Genomic DNA, 20,923 nt, shown 5'->3' with positions numbered 1-20,923 from the left:
ATTGTTAAAGATATACTACAAACATAAGGGTTTCTTTCATTAGGTCAGATTTGTTTTAAACTTCAACTTTTGATCATTTACACTTATTCGTTTACTTAGCGTTTAACCCTTAGCCTGCTGCAGGCAAATTTAACAGCCTTTGCAAACAGCTTGGAACCAGATCAGACGCCGATTAAATCGGCGTCTGATCAGGTTCCAAGCTGTTTGCTACTCTGACAATATTTCTTCCAATTTTGGAGCAAATTGAATGAACTTTACAATGTTAGCAGACGACATTTCCAGCAGACGACAATTTATCTAGCATGCTAAAGGTTAATACAAATTAGATTTACACTTGAGGTATTTCTAAAACTTGGTTCTCCTATCCTGGTTGCCCAACAAAGATAAGAGTTATTTTAGCATAAGTATAAATTTGATAAACATACTCTGCCTAAGGAATTACATGAATATATGCTACCTTTCCTGTAGCAAATGAAGTCCTAAATGTGAGGGCTCCCATAATCATCCTCTACTTTGCATCTTCCATCTTCTACTTTAATAATTAATGAAATCCCTGAAACCCCTGAACTTCATTCACAGTAGTATAAGTAAATTGAAAAAGCTGCCATTTAGAGTTCATGAAGAAAAACATTCTGACTAAGTATAGATGAGGTAAAATGGGATATCTAGAGTGTTACAAAGATTTCTATACTTTAACCGAGTCATTTATTTTTAAAAAAAAAAGCAGTTTCGAAACTGACATAAATTTCATCGAAATATAAATTTGGGCTCATGAGAGACCTCAAATAATTTCTACAACTCTACCTAGTGATATAGTTTTAGTTTTAACCCAGATGACCCAATTTCGAGCCTTGTTTAGATTTTATAGACAAATACTAAAGGGTAGTTTCAATTAATGTGATCAATTAGAAATTGTGGCCTCTTGAGCACTTACAACGTTTTTTCTATGATTTGACCTAGTGACCTAGTTTTTTTTACAAAAGTCTTTAAACATCTACATTTTTTAAAGACAAACAATATGATCAGTTAATACATTAATCAGGCAAAACATGACAAAAGTAAATGCTGCTCTTGTGTAAAACCAACACATGTTTTCATGGGTCAGTGCTATTCAATTCCTATATTGTTTCCTTAAAACATTTCAACAGCAAAGAACAATAAAAAACAATTTTCAAATCTCTCAACAGAAATCATAAGTATCATCTGTGTTTTCAGTTATGTTTACATAATAAATTAGTATATAAATTAACAAGCTGTAATATACACATGTAGTTTAAAAGGCAACTAATAAAGGCCATAATGAAATGGTGATCTGAGATGTACCAAAAAACAAGAGCTGTCTCCATAGGATGACACATGCCCCCGATGGCACTTTGAATGAATAGTTATGGCCGATGTTAGAGTTTAGGACCTTTGACCTACGGAGCTGGGTCTTGCGCGCAACACGTCGTCTTACTGTTTCACACATTCATGCGTAGTTATTTTAAAATCCATGCATGAATGACAATGATATGGACCGGACACGCCCATCAATGCACTATCATGAAAAATGACCTTTAATGTCTAAGTGTGACCTTGACCTTTGAGCTACGGACCTGGGTCTTGCGTGCGACATGTCGTCTTACTGTGGTATACATTCATGCCAAGTTATTTGAAAATCCATCCATCGATGACAAAGATATGGACCGGACACGCCCATCAATGCACTATCCTTTAACGTCTAAGTGTGACCTTGACCTTTAAGCTACGGACCTGGGTCTTGCGCGCGACACGTCGTCTTACTGTGGTACACATTCATGCCAAGTTAGTTGAAAATCCATCCATCGATGACAAAGATATGGACCGGACACGCCCATCAATGCACTATCCTTTAACGTCTAAGTGTGACCTTGACCTTTGAGCTACGGACCTGGGTCTTGCGCGCGACACGTCGTCTTACTGTGGTACACATTTATGCCAAGTTATTTGAAAATCCATCCATCGATGACAAAGATATGGACCGGACACACCCATCAATGCACTATCCTTTAATGTCTAAGTGTGACCTTGACCTTTGAGCTACGGGCCTGGGTCTTGCGCGCGACACGTCGTCTTACTGTGGTACACATTCATGCCAAGTTATTTGAAAATCCATCCATCGATGACAAAGATATGGACCGGACACGAAAATTGCGGACAGACTGACAGACCGACAGACAGACTGACAGATCGACAGACGGTTCAAAAACTATATGCCTCCCTTCGGGGGCATAAAAACTAAGAAGCCATTATATACAATGATTGTTTTATCCAACTTTTTGCAATTTTGTCTAGCCCCGCTTAAAGCAAAGATGTAAAATTGTTGAGTAACAATAACTAAGAGAGGTGTAAAGTTGTTTTGCATAAAATAATGTCATAATTTGGTAATTTCAAAATTTGAAAAGGAAAAAAAGTACTTACTTCCAAAAACAAACAAAAAGTAACAGACGTGATGATATTTATACTTTGAGAAAGACATAATTACTTCAAAATGTTTTTCTTATTTGAAAAATGAATAAAACCTTTTAAACTTCATTTCCTCAAAAACTCAAAATTCATTGCCAAATACTTGAATGCATTTGCTTGGATTTCAGAAAAAAAAATTCAGAAGGACTCTTTGACTGGTGGCTTCAATCCATGTATATACCATCAATTATGCTCCAGCTAAACATCTATGACTGAACTGCAAACATGAATACAAATACAAGCTCCACATGCACATATGACAAGGCCATGCTTGAGTATCACAAAAGAAACAACTATACCAGATCCGATGAAATCAAGAACGATATTAAAATATGTATCAAAATAATGCCTACAAGTTGCAAAAATGAAATATTTGCCATAAGCGGATGTTGCGTTTCTTACTTTTTTCGACTGCATAATATTATTTACATGTATACAGGGTCTTTAAAAACACTCAGGGTATATAACCCCAAAATTAACAATGATAACACAGTCACCTTCATATTTATTGAAATTTCATACACGCCAGCAGCAGTCAATCTTGAAACAAAAATTGTACAAATTTCAATGAAAAAAACATGAATATTTGAGGAATTCACAGTGTTTGTAACATCACAGTAATATCCTGCAAAATCTACACTGAAAGCAGGCTACTGACTGGCCCATGTTTTTCCCAGGACAAGGCTCTTATAGAGTTTGTCTGGAAGGACATCAGACAGAGGGTCCATACGTGTGTCCCACTAAAAGATTGTCTCCCACCTATGTCAGGCCCTCTTGCAGGAGTGGAATTCCTTTCCATAGCAGAATATTACCAATATAATTGCTTCCATGACTCAAAGATGTTTTGAGTGCAATCTATTCAAAGTTCTGTGTGCTTGGACTGTAATGTTACAAATAATGTAAATTTCTCAAATATTAACATTTTTTGATAAATTTCAATAAATTTGAACAGTGTTATCATTGTCTATTTCAGCATTATAATTATAACCTGTGCTTTTCTAAAGTCCCCGAGTATATAACGTTAATGGAGTATATGTATATATCTGGCTTTATATTTAAGGGTTGAAATTCTAATGAAATAGTTGTTTTGATCAAAACCAAGAACTTTCATGCCCACAGTATCAAAAACTTCCACAGCATTGTTTCCTTAAGTCATCTAAACAGCATTGTAAGATAAAATCATTATTTAAATTCACTCAAAACAGAAACCCTACAATCCTTTGATCTGAACACAATAGAAAAATCAACCACACAATTTTGAAAAATAGTTTTTGATAGTTTAAGAACAGAATAAATTGGGCTGAGCACAAAACTATTGTAACTGTATATAAGGAAGGAACAAGATACAATAGTTTTGCCCTCAGCTCTTGAAATATATCTTATTGCTTTCAATCATCCTCACTTTCACTGCTGCTGTCATATGAATTACGCACAGTTGTATCTTTCTCATTCACCGTGTACTGTAGATCGGCCAGGGTCAAATATTTCTTCAAGGTCACTGGGATATCCATTTGCTGAACCCTAGCAATGACATCAAGCCCGAAATTCTTGCGGTAATAATTTCTACACACAGCAATCAGTTTGGGTGGAGAATGTACATACTGTGTCAGAAGGTTGCACAAACGCTCATCAAAATGTTCAGGGAAGTTCCCACTGATAAGCCACTGTTCACTGAAAATATTGTAACCAGCTGAAACTAGCAGTAATGCGATATCGGAATGTTTTCTTTCCAAAGCCACCCATAGTGGTGTTTTGGGTGTGGCATAAACATGAACAACATCATCTGTATGTGAATGTTGATTTGTTCCTATAGATGCTACCTCCAGTTTCACATTTTTCTTTATCAAGAGTTTTACAACTTCTTTTTGCCCTTTGTAAACAGCGTTCCAAAGGGGTGTGGCCATACATGTACTTAAACAGTTTGGGTCCGCCCCGTGTTCAATAAATAGCTCTACAGCTCTCGTCATCCCGTTATACGCAGCATAGTGAAGAGGCGTATCATTGTCTTTGTCATAATTGTTAATTTTGCATCCAAGGGGAAGTAACTCTTCAATCACAGATAGATGTCCACCATGTGCCGCCAGTGCCAGGGGCGTATTTTTATCATTTGTGGGGATATCATACAGGGCCCCTGCTTTCAGAAGGACTCTCACACTGTTTAAATGTCCATTCCATGCTGCTATGTGCAAAGGTGTATAACCGTTACTATTTCCCTTGGAAACTATGGCATGATATCTAAGCAACAACTCCACAATATCAATCTGATTATCATAGCATGCAATCAGCAGTGGGGTATTTCCATCACTGTGAGCGTAGTTAGGATCAGCACCTGCATCCAAGAGAATTCTCATAATTTCTGTGCTACCTGGAATAGAAAATTTTGCTTAAATAGATTTTTACTGTTTCAACATCAGTTTGTAATACTATGTTCCTCGTTTTCTCAAAAAAAAAAACAAGAGGGTCATTGACCCTAAAGTGCTCACCTGTACAAGGCTTCGAGTGCATTTGTATAATGTAATGGTACAAGTACAGAGTTAGGTTTCTTCTATGTTAGCCTATAAAGGTAAAGGTAAAGGTCTTGTTTATTATAGTGTCACCCCTATTGAAAGAGCCAGCCAATTTGGCTTATGAGACACCTTTATCGTGCGTACCAATTACCTCCCAACTCCTACCACTATACCAGGCACAGGCGGGTAGAAGTCGATAACCACTCATTTAACTAGCTCGTGGCTCACGAACCAGCTTTTTCAGAACGAGTCCCATGAGAAACATCCCCCGGACTAACGCTCCCCATGGGGTTCGAACCTCTGACCTCCCTATCCCGAGGCAGACGCCTTAACCACTGTGCCACGGTGTCCTATATTATATGCATGTCACACAATTTTTAAAGTTTCCACTATATACATATAGGGAAAAGTAACCACACTCTCTGGTGGCCATGTTTTTTGACAAATCAAAATAATCAGAGGGTCACAGAAGGACCATTTGTGTAAAATTATTTTAAAATCAAGGCAGCAGTTTCACAAAAGATTTTTTAAATTTCCACCATATACATATAGGGAAAAGTGACCACGCCTCCTGGCAGCCATGCTTTTTGACGAATCGGAATAATTTGAATAATCGTGGTAGAGGGTCACACAAGGACCATTTGTGTAAAATTATTTTAAAATCGGGCAAGCAGTTTCACACAAGAAGATTTTTAAAGTTTCCACTATATACATATAGGGAAAAGTAACCACGCCCTCTGGTGGCCATACTTTTTGACGAATCGGAATAATTTGAATAATCTTGGTAGAGGGTCACACAAGGACCATTTGTGTAAATTTATTTCAAAATCAGGCCAGCAGTTTCACACAAGAAGATTTTTAAAGTTTCCACTATATACATATAGGGAAAAGTGACCACGCCCTCTGGCGGCCATGTTTTCTGACAAATCGGTAAAATTTGAATAATCTTGATAGAGGGTGAAATAAGGACCATTTGTGTGAAATTACTTCAAAATCAGACCAGTGGTTTAGGAGATGTCGTTTAAAGATTTTTCTATTTATAGCTCTGGTGGCCCCTATGTGCAACCATACAGAACCATTTGAACAACTTTGGTAGAGAATCACCCAAGGAACATCCAGGCCAAGTTTCATCAAAATCCATTCAGTGGTTTTGGAGGTGTTGTCATTTAAACACAATTGTTGGAGACGGAAGGACAACTTGACGGACGGAGGGACGCACAACAGACACAGTGTGATCACAATAGCTCACCATGAGCACTTTGTGCTCAGGTGAGCTAAAAACTGAAGTAGGGGCAGTTGTGGTGGCCATATAGTAGCCACTTTGTCCATCCCTCCCTCCGCCTGATATCTGTCTTGATAACTCCTCCTAGAGTTTTGAAGGGATTTGGCCTAAACTTACAGAACAAACTGAACATCATGAATTGAAATAACACATACTGTCAAGACATGAATGTATCCTGCAACGCTTAGGAGTTAAAGCCCTTTGAAATGCTTGTAAGAATGGTCTGGATAACTTCTTTTGAAACTTGAAAAAATCTATTTACCGGTACATGTACTTTAAAAAAAAAAAAAACAAGTGGAAAATATTTCACCTTTTTCAGACCATAAACAAACTAGGAATTCATTTTGACATGTTTTTATCTTAATTTTATTTCCATATCAGTTTTACTGCCTTTATATATGTCAAAACTCGCGTTACCTGTAATGCATTCTACTTTTCTCAATTTCAGTTTCATTTGTACTTTGGTGTATAAGTGAAATGGCCTTTACATCATGGGAAATCCATGAACTTTACACACCAAAAAAAAACTCTTAGGAGTAGAACTACAATATAACTAGCACCTACAAATGTTTATATTTCCATACCAATAAAAGTTTACATAATACATTCCCCCTTCCCTTCCCTCCCCTACCCTCCACCACCCAACCCAAACAACAAAAATATTTGGAAGATCTCTAAACATAATAATATACCTGTATACAAGGCTATTAAAAGTGGTACATCTTCTCTTCCATTCTTCAAGTTTACATCTGCTCCGTATCGTAAAAGTAATTTTACTGTGTCTATGTTTCTCATCTGTACAGCATACATGAGAGGACTGGTCCTCAGTGGTCCAGTCATGTTTGGATCTGCCCCAGCCTGAAGCAATCTCTCCACATACTTTGATTTCACTCTAATACAATGAGCGAGCAATGTCTGGTTTCTCCGGTTTGTCATATTCACTTTAATTTCCTTGCACGCCAGGAGAGTCTCAACAATATCGTCTCTCTCGGATGCCATTGCAACAGCCAACGGACTGTCAACAAAATTTGAGGTATAGTTCACATCAACTCCACAATTTATGAGGAATTTGACAGTTTCTAGCTGGTTATGATATATGGCTATGTGTAGTGGGGTAGGAATATGTCCAGAGCATTTGGCATTAAAATCACAGTTTATTTTCTTTAAATACATTAAGATCGGGAAAAATTCTTCCTTCATGCATGCCAAGTGAACCAGCCGGAATGCTTCATTCTGAAAGTAAAAATTTATTTATGTGTAAAGTTTTTGCTGGTAGCAAGTCATTAGATAAGGAATATTTTCAATGGAAAGACTGACATCTTGTGGTTAAACTTCTGTAGTCACTACCCTTATACTACATTTTTGTATATTATCTCAAAGGACAATTCGACCTGTAAGTCTTAAGTCATCATATGAGCCGTGCCATGAGAAAACCAACATAGTGGGTTTGCGACCAGCATGGATCCAGACCAGCCTGCGCATCCGCGCAGTCTGGTCAGGATCCATGCTGTTCGCTAATGGTTTCTCTAATTGCAGTAGGCTTTAAAAGCGAACAGCATGGATCCTGACCAGACTGCGCGGATGCATCCGCGCAGTCTGGTCTGGATCCATGCTGGTCGCAAACCCACTATGTTGGTTTTCCCATGGCACGGCTCATATAAAGGTAAGACTGTTAAATGATGGCCATCCTTGGAAGTTTTCTTGTTGATTTTATATGCTTTATTGTTGATATAACGCAATGTAAAAAAAAACAAGACAGCTGTGATGGCGCTATGTCACACACCTGACAACCAACACTCTTCAATGGTATTATGAAGGTGATTCAGGTCCCTAAAACCAAAAACCTCAACCACACTCAAACATAACTTAGTGTAAGCACAATTGAAAGTGATGTCAATCATAAACCATTGTCTGACTAAGAGACCCAGATTTCAATGACAACTTGTCCAAGATGTAACAAAGAAAAACATTAAAATAGAGCTAGCATTGTGAGCTCTACAGTACTTACTTGAACAGTAAAATTGTTGATGACACAACACAGGGTGACTTACAGGACAAGAGCTGTCACAGGAGACAGCGCGCTCGACTATTTCGATGCTGGAGAGTGAAACTGGGCACATCTGAGGAAACTAGAGCTGTCACTGGAGTGTTTAATGACTCCAATTGTGGATGAAGATATTGCACAATAGCCTGAGTCTATGTCAAAAATATCAACTTAAAGTAATAAGAGAGGTAAAGATAAAATGTATCAAAACACTATATAAGTATATCCTAAGCAAAAAGGGGCATAATTCATTAAATATTGGTGCCAGAGTTATGCAGCTTGTGTCATATAGTGTGGGTGATGATGTTGAACAACTGTTGTAAGTTTGAATCAAATCCATTCAGTAATAACAGAGACAGAGTGAAAGTGCATCAAAACTTTAACCTAAAATTCTAAGTAAAAAGGGGGAATAATTAATGAAAAATTGGTGCCAGAGTTATGCATCTTGTGTCATATGGTGTGGGTGATAATGCTGAACAACTATTTTAAGTTTGAATCAAATCCATTCAGTAATAACAGAGAAAGAGTGAAAGTGCATCAAAACTTTAACTTAAAATTCTAAGTAAAAAGGGGAAATAATTCATGAAAAAATGGTGCCAGAGTTATGCAGCTTGTGTCATATAGTGTGGGTGATGATGTTGAACAACTGTTTTAAGTTTGAATCAAATCCATTCAGTAATAACAGAGACAGAGTGAAAGTGCATCAAAACTTTAACCTGAAATTCTAAGTAAAAAGGGGAATAATTCATGAAAAATTGTGCCAGAGTTATGCATTTTGTGTCATATGATGTGGGTGATGATGCTGAACAACTATTTTAAGTTTGAATCAAATCCATTCAGTAATAACAGAGGTAGAGTGAAAGTGCACCAAAACTTTAACCTGAAATTCTAAGTAAAAAGGGGGAATAATTAATGAAAAAATGGTGCCAGAGTTATGCACCTTGTGTCATATGATGTGGGTGATGATGTTGAACAACTATTTTAAGTTTGAATCAAATCCTTTCAGTAGTAACAGAGATTGAGTGAAAGTGCATCAAAACTTTAACCTGAAAATCTAAGTGAAAAGGGGGGATAATTCATGAAATATTGGTGCCAGAGTTATGGCCCTTATGTCAGATGATGTGGATGATGATGAGGAATAAGTATTTCAAGTATGAATCAATTCCATCAAGTAATTACAGAGATAAGTTGAAAAAAGAGAAAGTGCACCAAAACTTTAACCAAGGTGGGGACGCGGAAAGACGCCGACGCCGGGGCGAGTTGGATAGCTCTCCTTATACTTTGTATAGTCGAGCTAAAAATGAGGATACCTTGAGATGAGCTACATGATTTTTTGCAGCAAATACATGTATTTAGCATGAGCTGAATTACCTGCATATGGGCTTTAAGAATGACATGAAAAGGTCATAAGAGTTATAACTGGAGTACTTACCATGACATCATCATCATACTGCTCATGAGTACAAGCACATTTCCCTTGACTAATTGTTTCTGAGATTTTCTCAATTGCTGCTGGGTTAGGCTCATTTCCTGATTCTGTGATTGGGTCCCTGGTACAACTTTCACACAGAGCTGAAAAATTTACATTACTCTAGTAATCAAAGCATAGAGCACTCTGGATTAATGGGTTTTTTTTTTTTGCTGTTATTGTTTTGTTCTTAGGGTTTAACCACACTTGCACAATTTAGGTCATATGGTGACTTTTATGTTTTATTGGTGATAAAACCAAGAGATCACATTTTTCAGCACCCTAGTAAAAACTATAGAAACTTTTTTTTTTAATTATAAAATATTTAACAAGAGCTGTCTGCAAGACAGCCAAAACTCAACTATTCTAATTGTTGTCCCAGAAGCAGGAATATTACCATAAATGATAAAATATCTATAGATAGAGTTTCAATCAAGTATCTGCATTGGTTATGGAGATAGTTACTTGCATGCAAAACTTTAACCACAAGTTTTTTTAAAGTCCAATAGGGGGTATAATTTTGCCAAAATACACATCAGAGCTTTGGGACTTGACCCAGTGAGGTAGGTAACTGACCTTGAAAAAGAACAAGAGCACCCGCCTATGGATGCCATCGCTCGTCTGCAAGTGCTGGACAATATGTAAGAAAAGAGTTATAGGTCAGATTTCCTAAGTACAAAAAGGGCCATAATTCTGACAAAATTCAAGAGTTATATTTATACTAACGTTAACAGGTTTTGCACTTTTGTCAAAACCAAACAAAATTTAAGAGCAAGTTTTCTTACATATAACAATATCTTTATCAAGATAATCTTTCCATTTCTCAAGCTGATCCACCATCAGTGTCTTCTGCATCAGTCTCTTATAAATGCTAGCTTGAATCTTCCTCGTTTCTAAAAAAAAAGAAAGAAAAAAAAAGAAAAAAGAAATTTTGTGCTTATTTTTATTTCAAACCATGAAATGAAATGCAAGCCAGTGACATTGCTTCCAAACAAAATAAAATGCTATTATGTTAGACAATAATGAAAAGTCTGCATAATCATATTCTAGGTTCCTGCAATTTAAATGTTATTAAAACAACAAAGCTGTAATCATGAGTGGTAAAGACGTTCTACATTGTAAAGACTACAGTACCTTCTTTTAGCCACCACCATCTTTTTCCTTTTTAGGTACTGTAATATTCACTTGCATTCAAGGCAGACTACTGTGATACAATTCTGGTTATTAAAGAAGTATGAATACCTTCTCTTGTACACTTTATCTTTTGGAGTCACTCCTATTTTTTTTTTTAGATAAATTTTCATGATTTATTTAAAAGTAATTGAGAATGTATGAAAAAACAGAAATTGCAGTTTTCAAGTAACTCATGTCATATTAAGTACATTTAAACCTAAATTCATTGACTAAACAAGAGCTGTTAGAGGACAGCAACGCTAAACTGTTCAACTGCGTTGGTACTCAGAAAGGTATCTGTACAATGCATGTAAGTTTATCACAGTGGACAAGTTTAAGAAGTTTCAGTCCATGTCAATGCATGTCTATATTGGGTACTGGCATACCAGTTTATATACAAAAACTTAACCAGAAATTGCCAAGTTGCAAAATGGGCATGATTTTGAAACTGCAAAATAAAGTTATGGAATCTATACAATGCATGTCAGATTATCATAGTGGACATGTTTGTGAAGTTTCAATCTATTTCAATCAGTGGGATACCAGCCTACATATAAAAACTTAACCAATTCTAGATGCGGACACTGATTCGAACACTGTTGAATAGACAAGTGCAAAAAGCTCTAGCTATCTAATGTTCAAATAAGTTTTTGATGTAAAGTTATATTAAATGCACACTAGAAATATTCAACTAGCTTCCCTTCATACACCATGAAATTCGGTTCAGTGTTTATAGGCTATTTAGCATTAATTACCTTCATCTGGAATTGGAATCTCGTTCGGATCAAAGTCGTCATGAGTTTGCTGTAAATAAAGTATCAGAAAAATCAATAAATGAGCCGTGCCATGAGAAAACCAACATAGTGGCTTTGAGACCAGCATGGATCCAGACCAGCCTGCGCATCCGCGCAGTCTGGTCAGGATCCATACTGTTCGCTTTCAAAGCCTATTGCAACTAGAGATTCTTTTGAGAAAAGCGCATGTCTCCCACAACTGCCTAATCATCTAAATAGTAAGTCAGTCTGCACTTTCTTGGACCCAAAATGTACACTGTACTACTTGTGCATGCGCTTTCTTGCACCCAAAACGTACCCTATACTACTAATAAAAGTAGTATAGGGTACGGTCTGGGTGCACGAAAGCGCATGCGCTCCAAGGATTTTTCGGTAAATCAAGGGCCATAATTCCGAAGTGCCTGGGCCGATTTGGCTAGTTATCGAACTTGGCCAAGGTCTTATGGTCAGACACATTTTGTTCAAGTTTGGTGAAGATCGGGTGAGAAATGTTTGACTTAGAGTGCGGACAATCTTTGTGACAGACAGACACACACACACACAGACTGGAGTAAATCTGTGTGGTGGGAGACATAATTAGAGAAACTGTTAGCGAACAGCATGGATCATGACCAGACTGCGCGGATGCGCAGGCTGGTCTGGATCCATGCTGGTCGCAAAGCCACTATGTTGGTTTTCTCATGGCATGGCTCAAATACAAAACCGCAGATACTGGAATATCACAGAATACACTAACGTCTTGAATGAAGTATTACATTTGTACACCCAGTGACAATACTAGGTCACAACAGCAATTTTCTTTCCTGCTTCCCTGATTTCTTTGTGTCACTTTTTCAACACAGACCCTTTAATTTGAAATACCATACTTTGTCCAGTGAATTTGTGTAGCAAACTTGTTGTTAAGAAACTAGACCAAAGCAGACAAAACTTTGCTGGAAACACAATATATTGACATTATATATTTAGTTAAACAATACAGAAGTCTATTCAATATTTTATAGTTATGGTACCAGACAGCCAGTTAGTATTGACAGATGGATATCACACAAGGATGGGGATAACAACATTTGGATTCATTTGTTTTACATCATCATTTACTTTACATTGATAGTCATACAAACTGCATGCCTAGTGATGTACAAATAAAATCCCTAAACTGTATTTGAACACAGTTCAATATACAAAGGGCAGCCATTAAGTTTCCAGACTGTTGATTTCAAAACAGAGCTTTAAAGTCATTTTGCCTGTCTAATCCAGTTCGAACAAATGAAGTCTGACTGTGTTTTTTTTTTGTGTCAGTCAATGAAATTAATCACCATTGTGTCAACACATGGGATTAGAAAAGTAAAAGACTGTCTCCCATTTATCTTCAAAACTTGAGACTCCTATTCCTATCAAAAAAAAAATAGAATAAAATATTTCATAACAAGGAAAATGTACATCTATTTTACATTCTGAATAAAGCATAAACTTATAATTACCATAAAATGCTCCATAATTTGTTCCCAGCAAAGAAGGCCACAGTCTATTAACTTATTGTAACTGATTTGGTTCCTATGATGTGCCTCTGAAGGTCAAGAAATTCTGAAATACATGTATAAAACAATAGGTAAAGTATAACTTCAGTGATAGAAAACAAAATCTGCTGATTATGCTGTACTAACCTTCCACGTAAAAATATGACAACTTTCTATAATTAAAGTTTAAGTATTGCACTTCTCCTTTTCTAAATTTATGTCAAAATGGTTTTCACATGCAATAAATCTGTTGTAATGTTCAAAAAATACAGGATACAGTAACACAATATTTGTTATTGAAGGTAACCAGAAAAAAATACAAAGAACATTGGTGATATGTACGAGTTGTCAGCAGATAACAAAATTTAAATTAAACAGAGTATACACTTGACAGACATCTACTTCCTCTTTAGCAGTAGTCTCATAAAGTAGGAAGATATATCAGCAATAAATTTGAAAATTTGAAATTCCCCATGAGACCTATCCCAATATAAGATGTAGACTAAATGTCCTGACTCCATCTTAAAATCATACATTCTAAATTTAACTTAGGACAGTCAAAGGTATGACTAACTTATTTAGGAACATAACAGTGTAGAGCTACCTTGATTTTCTTTCTGAGAAACAATAAAAACAAGAGGACCATGCTGGTCCTGAATCGCTCACCTGTCCAGGATTTTCTATTTTTAGACCTACTGACCTAGTTTTGGACTGCACATGACCCAGTTTCGTACTTGACTTAGATATCATCAAGATGAACATTTTGACCGCACGTGACCCATTTTCAAAACTGACCTAGATATCATCAAGGTGAACATTACGACCAATTTTCATGAAGATCAATTGAAAAATATGGCCTCTAGGGAGGTCACAAGGTTTTTCTATTTTTAGACCTACTGACCTAGTTTTTGACCGCAGTTGACACAGTTTTGAACTTGACCTAGATATCATTAAGATGAATACTCAGACCAACTTTCATACAGATCCCATGATAAATATCGCCTCTAGAGAGGTCACAAGGTTTTTCTATTATTTGAACTAATGACCTAGTTTTTGATGGCATGTGACCCAGTTTCGAACTTGAACTAGATATCAAGGTGAACATTCTGACCAATTTTCATGAAGATCCATTGAAAAGTATGGCCTCTAGAGAGGTCACAAGGTTTCTCTATTTTTAGACCTACTGACCTAGTTTTTGACCGCACGTGACCTAGTTTCGAACTTGACCTAGATATCATCAAGGTGAACCTTCTGACCAATTTTCATGAAGATCCATTGATAAATATGGCCTCTAGGGAGGTCACAAGGATTTTCTATTTTTAGACCTACTGACCTAGTTTTGGACCGCACATGACCCAGTTTCGAACTTGACCTAGATATCATCAAGATAAACATTCTGACCAACTTTCATAAAGATCCCATGAAAAATGTGACCTCTAGAGTGGTTACAAGCAAAAGTTTACGCACGCACGCACGCCACGCGATCACAAAAGCTCACCTTGTCACTTTGTGACAGATGAGCTAAAAAGTTGGACAACACCAACCCTAATCTTTTTTTTTTTCAATAACCTACCTCTAGGTCAAGTTTCATTTCAACAGATCAATCCAAACTAAAGTTATTGCATGGGGACCATTTTTCATTTGTTGTAGTCTTGACCATAACGTCATTGAACCCAATAATCCGTTTGGTTTTTTTCTTATTTAAAAAAAAAGAAGGAAGTGCCAAAGGTATGGATTCGTACCTCTAGATCTGAGGGCTTATGGTCAAACGCATTTTGTTCAAGTTTGGTGAAGATCGGAAGAGAAATGTTCGACTCAGAGCAAGGACAAGATTTGTGACAGACACACAGATGGACACACAGACATGATAGATAAATACCAACAACGGACAAAGAAACCTATTTTACACATCCATTGAACATACTGTCTTACTGAAAGTACCGAAGATCTGTCTACACTTTGAAAGTGAAATTTACATAATCCATTCACTTTGGCAACACAACAGGAAACTGCCAAATTTTCTTTATTGTAAAGAATGATTTTAGATGACAAATATTCTCATGGTCGGATTTTATAAAAAATGTGGCCCGTTACTAAAGTATTGTCTATGTAGTGTGCATATGAATATAATCGATGTTTGTAACCAGCATTTATTGGTTGTAATTTAGTTAAAATTATTTCATCAAGTTATAAGTTCATATCACAGCAGTTTAAAAGGCTAGTCTGCATGCATTCGGCAGAAGAAGTGCGTTAAATAATGGCCGCAGATATTTCACTAGTGCCGTATTTGTTTTCGTCTAACTACTCTAAGCATAATTGATTCTATATATTTTTTCCATGTTCTATTGTTCATGATATTTAATTAAATTACGCTAGAATAATCTGTGTAATGCGTCGTGGAAGTGATTGGTGGTGCAGTTTTAATTACGGTAAACCAATATATCACTTGTTTGAGAGTTTTCCTACATTACACTTCAATAAAATAAGGTTGAAATTTTTGCTATATGCAAATGGATGTCATTCGATTAGGCTGACAAAGGGACATGTTGAACGTCCAAATATTAAAAGGCGCCCTGTGCAAGTTTAATGTTATTGAACTATAGAATTATGGTCATTAAAGTAACAGATATCTTCATAAATGCTCTAGCAACATATAAGAAAGAAAAATAAATAAATTTCAAATCTCAAATAACAAAATATCTTGACTTCAGTATAATAATATGAATTAAGGCACCGCCTAGCATTGGGGATTTATCTTTTATATATCCGCTTAGAAAGAAATATTCAACGCTCAAGAAAGTGAAACTTTGCTCTAAACTGTAGTTTACATTTAGTGTCATCATACCTCTTACAGCGAATATCATACTTTGCAAAATTTACGGAAGCCATGCCGGTGACGTCATTCAGCGTTCTCGCACTAGCTTTTAGAATTTTGTTTTGTTTGTTTGCACTTTACGCAGAAACTTCTTTACGGTCTTTACACTTCCTTACTGTTTTAAAAGTGTTTTTCAGTTGCATGTACAGTTTTCATTACGAAAAAGAAGTAAAATAATCATGTTAGCGCGGTTTACGAGTTTCTTTGACTGATTCAGGGTGCTCGGATGTTCATAAAGACAACCAGTCAGCGGATTTTACATAAACCGGAACCGGAAAACATCGAAAAAATTGCCTCAGTATATGCAAACAGCAAAGACGAATATCTATATACGGACGTTACCGTCTCGGGGATTTTCATCCCCTATGAAAGTAGGTGCTACCTAAAAGGCAGAGCTCCCATGAAAAATCACCAGTGCCCGTTAAAAATTAAAGGAGTGGTGCTGGAATGATCTGGAATTATGGATTCGTTTAGGAAGTTTATGTTCTTTAGATCTATTAAAATTATTAACGATAATTCATGATTTCTGAATGCATGTTTTAGACTGCATCAAGATTAATTCTCGACATGTGAAAACTCTACAAACGCACTGCATCAACAATTTTACATAACTTATTATCATACTGGAAACCAGTCACAAAATGATAACTGCTTCAAATTGAAAAGCTTGAACTTTGAAAATTTCAAACCTAACAGAATCTCATTAGGCCAATAGCCAAATGAATTCTGTGTCTTTGCGTGTGAGTGTTGGGCAATGAGGACTTAATGTAAAAAGTTAATGTTCCAATTCCAAATTTAATTACAATAGACTTTAGTTATACAATATTTTCAAAACTCATAATAATACAAAAAAAAAATGAAATAAAAAATAAAAATTAAAAAAAAGATCTGGTCCAGGTGAGATTCGAACTCACGACCTCTGGATTACAACGCGAACTCGCTAACCACTACACCATTGTGGAGTTATGTCGTCATGAGACAAACATAAGTATATATAATAAAGTTCAGTAATGGCAGCGTGACGGAAGTCGTTTCAAAATGAAATATTGTGTTTTATTTCTTTTTTTCTTCGTAGAAAATGTATTTAGCATTTATTTCTTATTATCAAACGCTCATTTGCATTTTTATTCAATATTCAAAGCAGTAAGCGAGACGCTTTTGTCAACCGTAAACAGTAAGCGTCTACTGACGTCTTTACTGATTAATTACTATGTGCATAGTGCACATGAAAAAATCCGAACAACACCGATTCCAAAAAGTACCACGAATTTTCAACTCGATAGTATACACAGTTAGATCTCTCTATTCATTTTCTTTTTCATACGTTTAACTGTAATGCGACGCTGTCGGCGCCGCTTTGCGGCGCCGGTAGCTCTGCTATTAAAAACTGGTGGTGAAAATCTAGGGTCTGTAAAATTGGGAGTGAAAAGTCTTATGAGGAAAAGTCTTGGTGTGGAAAGTCTAGGGGAGGAAAAGACTTGGGGTGAAATGTCTGGAATTCCCTCTAGAATCCGGATCCCTAGCCACTTCCTTGAAGTTAATTTTCAAGACACACTTGAAATATACAGTATAATGATACCTTGTGATTAAACACAAGTATTTTAAGCCGAAAACGCTTAAGTAATCAACAAACTGACGTTTTTACCTACGTATTTCCCAATTTTCCGTTTTTGTTTTGACGCACTCTTTGATTATAAATTGCATCAACGGAATATGTTCTGCAACCGTACGCCTCGGATGAGAGATTTGATAAATATTTGTTACCAGACATGAATCCAGATCATGTTATCGCAATCTACTCCTGACATTCCTATTTCTCATTTAAAAGCTGTATTTTAGATTATTATTACTAGATATTCAAATCATGTAGCAACATAAAGCTCAGTTTCTCACACAAAAGTAATTCTAAATGGAAATAAAAATGTTGTTGCTGATAACACTCGGGTGCCAAATATATTTAATTAACTTATTTTGCAACTGTTTGCAAATGCCTCCCAAAACCATAACCCAGCACACAGACGTGCACAAGACCAACACACACACGCTAGTACACAAAGCAAACACTAGCTAGGACAAAACGAACAAATTGAGGAACACAGTGGGGCAGCGCCTTGGAACAGTCAGTGGGGGAAACTGTATGTGATGTACCTAATTTCATTCACTCCTCCCCCACCAACCCACCACCATGGATGTTTTAAAATCACAGGACAGAGTAAATAAAGTTACTCCCGCCAGGTGAAACCCTAACATACTCAACGGCAACAAATGGCATAGAACAATTATGTAAAACACAAATCCTCGAGAACCTCAAACGCATGTACTCAATGCCTCTACAGAAGACAGAGCAAAAAGGGAAGCACCCTTAAGAGTCCGACGACACAGGCCAGAAGACAGAAATCAAAATAGCTCAGTCTCTGTGGAATTTAAAAACAACCTATCATAGAGTCCTCCACCTGCAATAAAAAAAAAGCAAAGCGTCCAACTGTAAAAAAAAGGACTGAACACTAACAAGAGGGCCAAGATGGCCCTAGGTCGCTCACCTAAGAAACACTCCATAACAGTGTAAAACATGTTTGACCTAGTGATTTCATGGAAACAAATATTCTGACCAATTTTCATTAAGATTGGACCAAAAAATTGGTCTCTTGCGATAAAACAAGCATTTTCTTAGATATGACCTAGTTTTTGACCCTAGATGACCATGTTCAAACTCGACCTAGATTTTATCAAGGCAATCATTTGACCAAAATTCATGAAGATCAACTGAAAAATACAGCTCTATTCACATACAGAAGTTTTTTCTTTGATTTGACAAGTGACCTAGTTTTTGACCTCAGATGACCCATATTCAAATTCGACCTAGATTTCATTAAGGCAATCAACACGACCAAATTTCATAAATATCAACTGAAAAAAAACAGCTTCTATCGCATACAAAGATTTTCTTAATTGAACTAATGACCTACTTTTTGACCTCGATAACCCATATTCCAAACCGACCTTTTTTTATCAGGCAATCACTCTGACCAAATTTCATGAAGATCAATTGAAAAATACATCTCTATTGCATACACAATGTTTTTCTTCGAGTGACCTAGTGACTAGTTTTTGATCCCAGATGACCCATTTTTCGAAATCAGCCTTAGATTTTATCAAGGTAATCATTCTAGCTAATTTCATGAAGATCATTTGAAAAATACAGCCTTATTGCATACCAAGGTTTTCTTTGATTTGACTAGTGACTAGTTTTTGACCCCAGTGACCATTTCGAATTGGTCTAAATTTCATCAAGGCAATCATTCTGACCAAAATTCATGAAGATCAATTGAAAATACAGCTCTAATCGCATACACAGGTTTTTTAGTGATATGACCTAGTGGACCTAGTTTTTACCCCAGATGACATTTTCGAACTCGGCCTAGTTCATCAAGGTAATCATTCTGACCAAAATTCATGAAGATCAATTGAAAAATACGCTCTTATCGCATACAAAGGTTTTTCTTTGATTTGACTAGTGACCTAGTTTTTGACCCGAGATGACCCATTTTCGAACTTGGCCTAGATTTTATCAAGGCAATCATTTGACCATAAATTCATGAAGATCATTTGAAAAATACAGTCCTTATCGCATATACACAAGGTTTTTCTTGATTTGACCCTAGTGACCTAGTTTTTGACCGATGATGACCCATTTTTGAATAGGCTAGATTTCATCAAGGTTATCATTCTGACCAATATCATGAAGAAGAATTGAAAAATACAGCCTCTATCGCATACACAGTTTTTCTTTGATTTGACCTAGTGACCTAGTTTTTGACCGAGATGACCATTTTCAAAACTTGGCCTAGATTTCATCAAGGTTATCATTTCTGACCAATATTCATGAAGATTAATTGAAAAATTATCACTCTATCGTCCAAAGTTTTTCTTTGATTTGACCTAATGACTAGTTTTTGACCCGAGATGACCATTTTCGAACCGGCCTAGATTTCATCAAAGTTATCATTCTGACCAATATCATGAAGATTAAATGAAAATACAGTCTCTATCGCATACACAAGGTTTTTCTTTGATTTGACCTAGTGACCTAGTTTTTGACCCGAGATGACCCATTTTCGAAATCGGCCTAGATTTCATCAAGGTTATCATTTGACCAAATCTCAGAAGATAATTGAAAAATACAGCCTCTATCGCATACACAAGCTAAATGTTGACAGACGACGGACGACAGACGACAGACGACGGACGACGGACGCCGGACATCGAGCGATCAGAAAAACTCACCTGAGCATTGCTCAGGTGAGCTAAAAAAAGGGCTGAACACTAAACATGCGGTGTCTCAAAACAGTTTGGTCATAACTTCTTTTAATGAAACGTTTATTAACTTTACTAAATACAATTCGAAAACTTAAGATACGTAAGAAATGACTTAAGTCAGAAAACAAAATGGCGTCGTGAGTACGATTAAAGTGTTGTTTTTCAGATAAAAGCACTTTAAACATAATTGTGCATGTTGTATCTGTCTGAAATTAATGTTGTTGTTTTTTTTTAATGTTTTCGTCCACAATAAAAGCCAAGAATTACTTATTAAGTTGTTTTATGAATAACAAATATACTTAAGTAAAAAAAAATTTCTTACGTAAGTAATACTTAAGTAAATAATCAATTTCTTATACTTATACTTAAGATGCTTTATGAATACGACCCCTGATGTAAATATTGTTCAATAAAAAGGAAAAGGTCATTACAAACTTCGTTACAGGTCCACATTGTGTAATT

At 36.2% G+C, this 20,923-nt stretch overlaps 1 protein-coding gene across 4 annotated transcripts; it reads right to left on the bottom strand.

Annotated features, from left to right (window-relative positions):
* Positions 1 to 718: 718 nt before the first annotated feature.
* On the bottom strand, positions 719 to 17,833 carry LOC123542839 (ankyrin-3-like). Of its 4 annotated transcripts, none has more exons than XM_045328860.2 (7): positions 17,790 to 17,833; positions 13,234 to 13,336; positions 11,714 to 11,762; positions 10,571 to 10,678; positions 9,750 to 9,889; positions 6,966 to 7,506; positions 719 to 4,849 (listed from the first exon to the last, which is right to left on the bottom strand). In XM_045328860.2, exons 2-7 carry the CDS (start codon positions 13,246 to 13,248, stop codon positions 3,873 to 3,875), a joined length of 1,830 nt encoding a protein of 609 aa, XP_045184795.1. In that variant the 5' UTR covers positions 13,249 to 13,336; positions 17,790 to 17,833; the 3' UTR covers positions 719 to 3,872. The 4 variants fall into 4 exon arrangements, with proteins under 4 accessions (XP_045184795.1, XP_045184809.1, XP_045184802.1 ...); XM_045328874.2 differs by having other exon boundaries at positions 17,794 to 17,827; XM_045328867.2 differs by having other exon boundaries at positions 17,724 to 17,824.
* Between the last annotated feature and the right edge of the window lie 3,090 nt (positions 17,834 to 20,923).

The sequence above is a fragment of the Mercenaria mercenaria genome, chromosome 1 (genome assembly GCF_021730395.1).
Source record: "Mercenaria mercenaria strain notata chromosome 1, MADL_Memer_1, whole genome shotgun sequence".
NCBI classification, from domain to species: Eukaryota; Metazoa; Mollusca; class Bivalvia; order Venerida; family Veneridae; genus Mercenaria; species Mercenaria mercenaria.
This window is presented reverse-complemented; position numbering and strand designations above follow the sequence as displayed.

Excerpts from the sequence above, each read along its gene's own strand:
- LOC123542839 (XM_045328860.2), bottom strand. Across the intron at positions 10,679-11,713 it reads GATTCCAATTCCAGATGAAG|AAACGAGGAAGATTCAAGCT; the intron begins GTAATTAATGCT and ends CTTTTTTTTTAG. Across the intron at positions 4,850-6,965 it reads TTTAATAGCCTTGTATACAG|GTAGCACAGAAATTATGAGA; the intron begins GTATATTATTAT and ends TTTCTATTCCAG.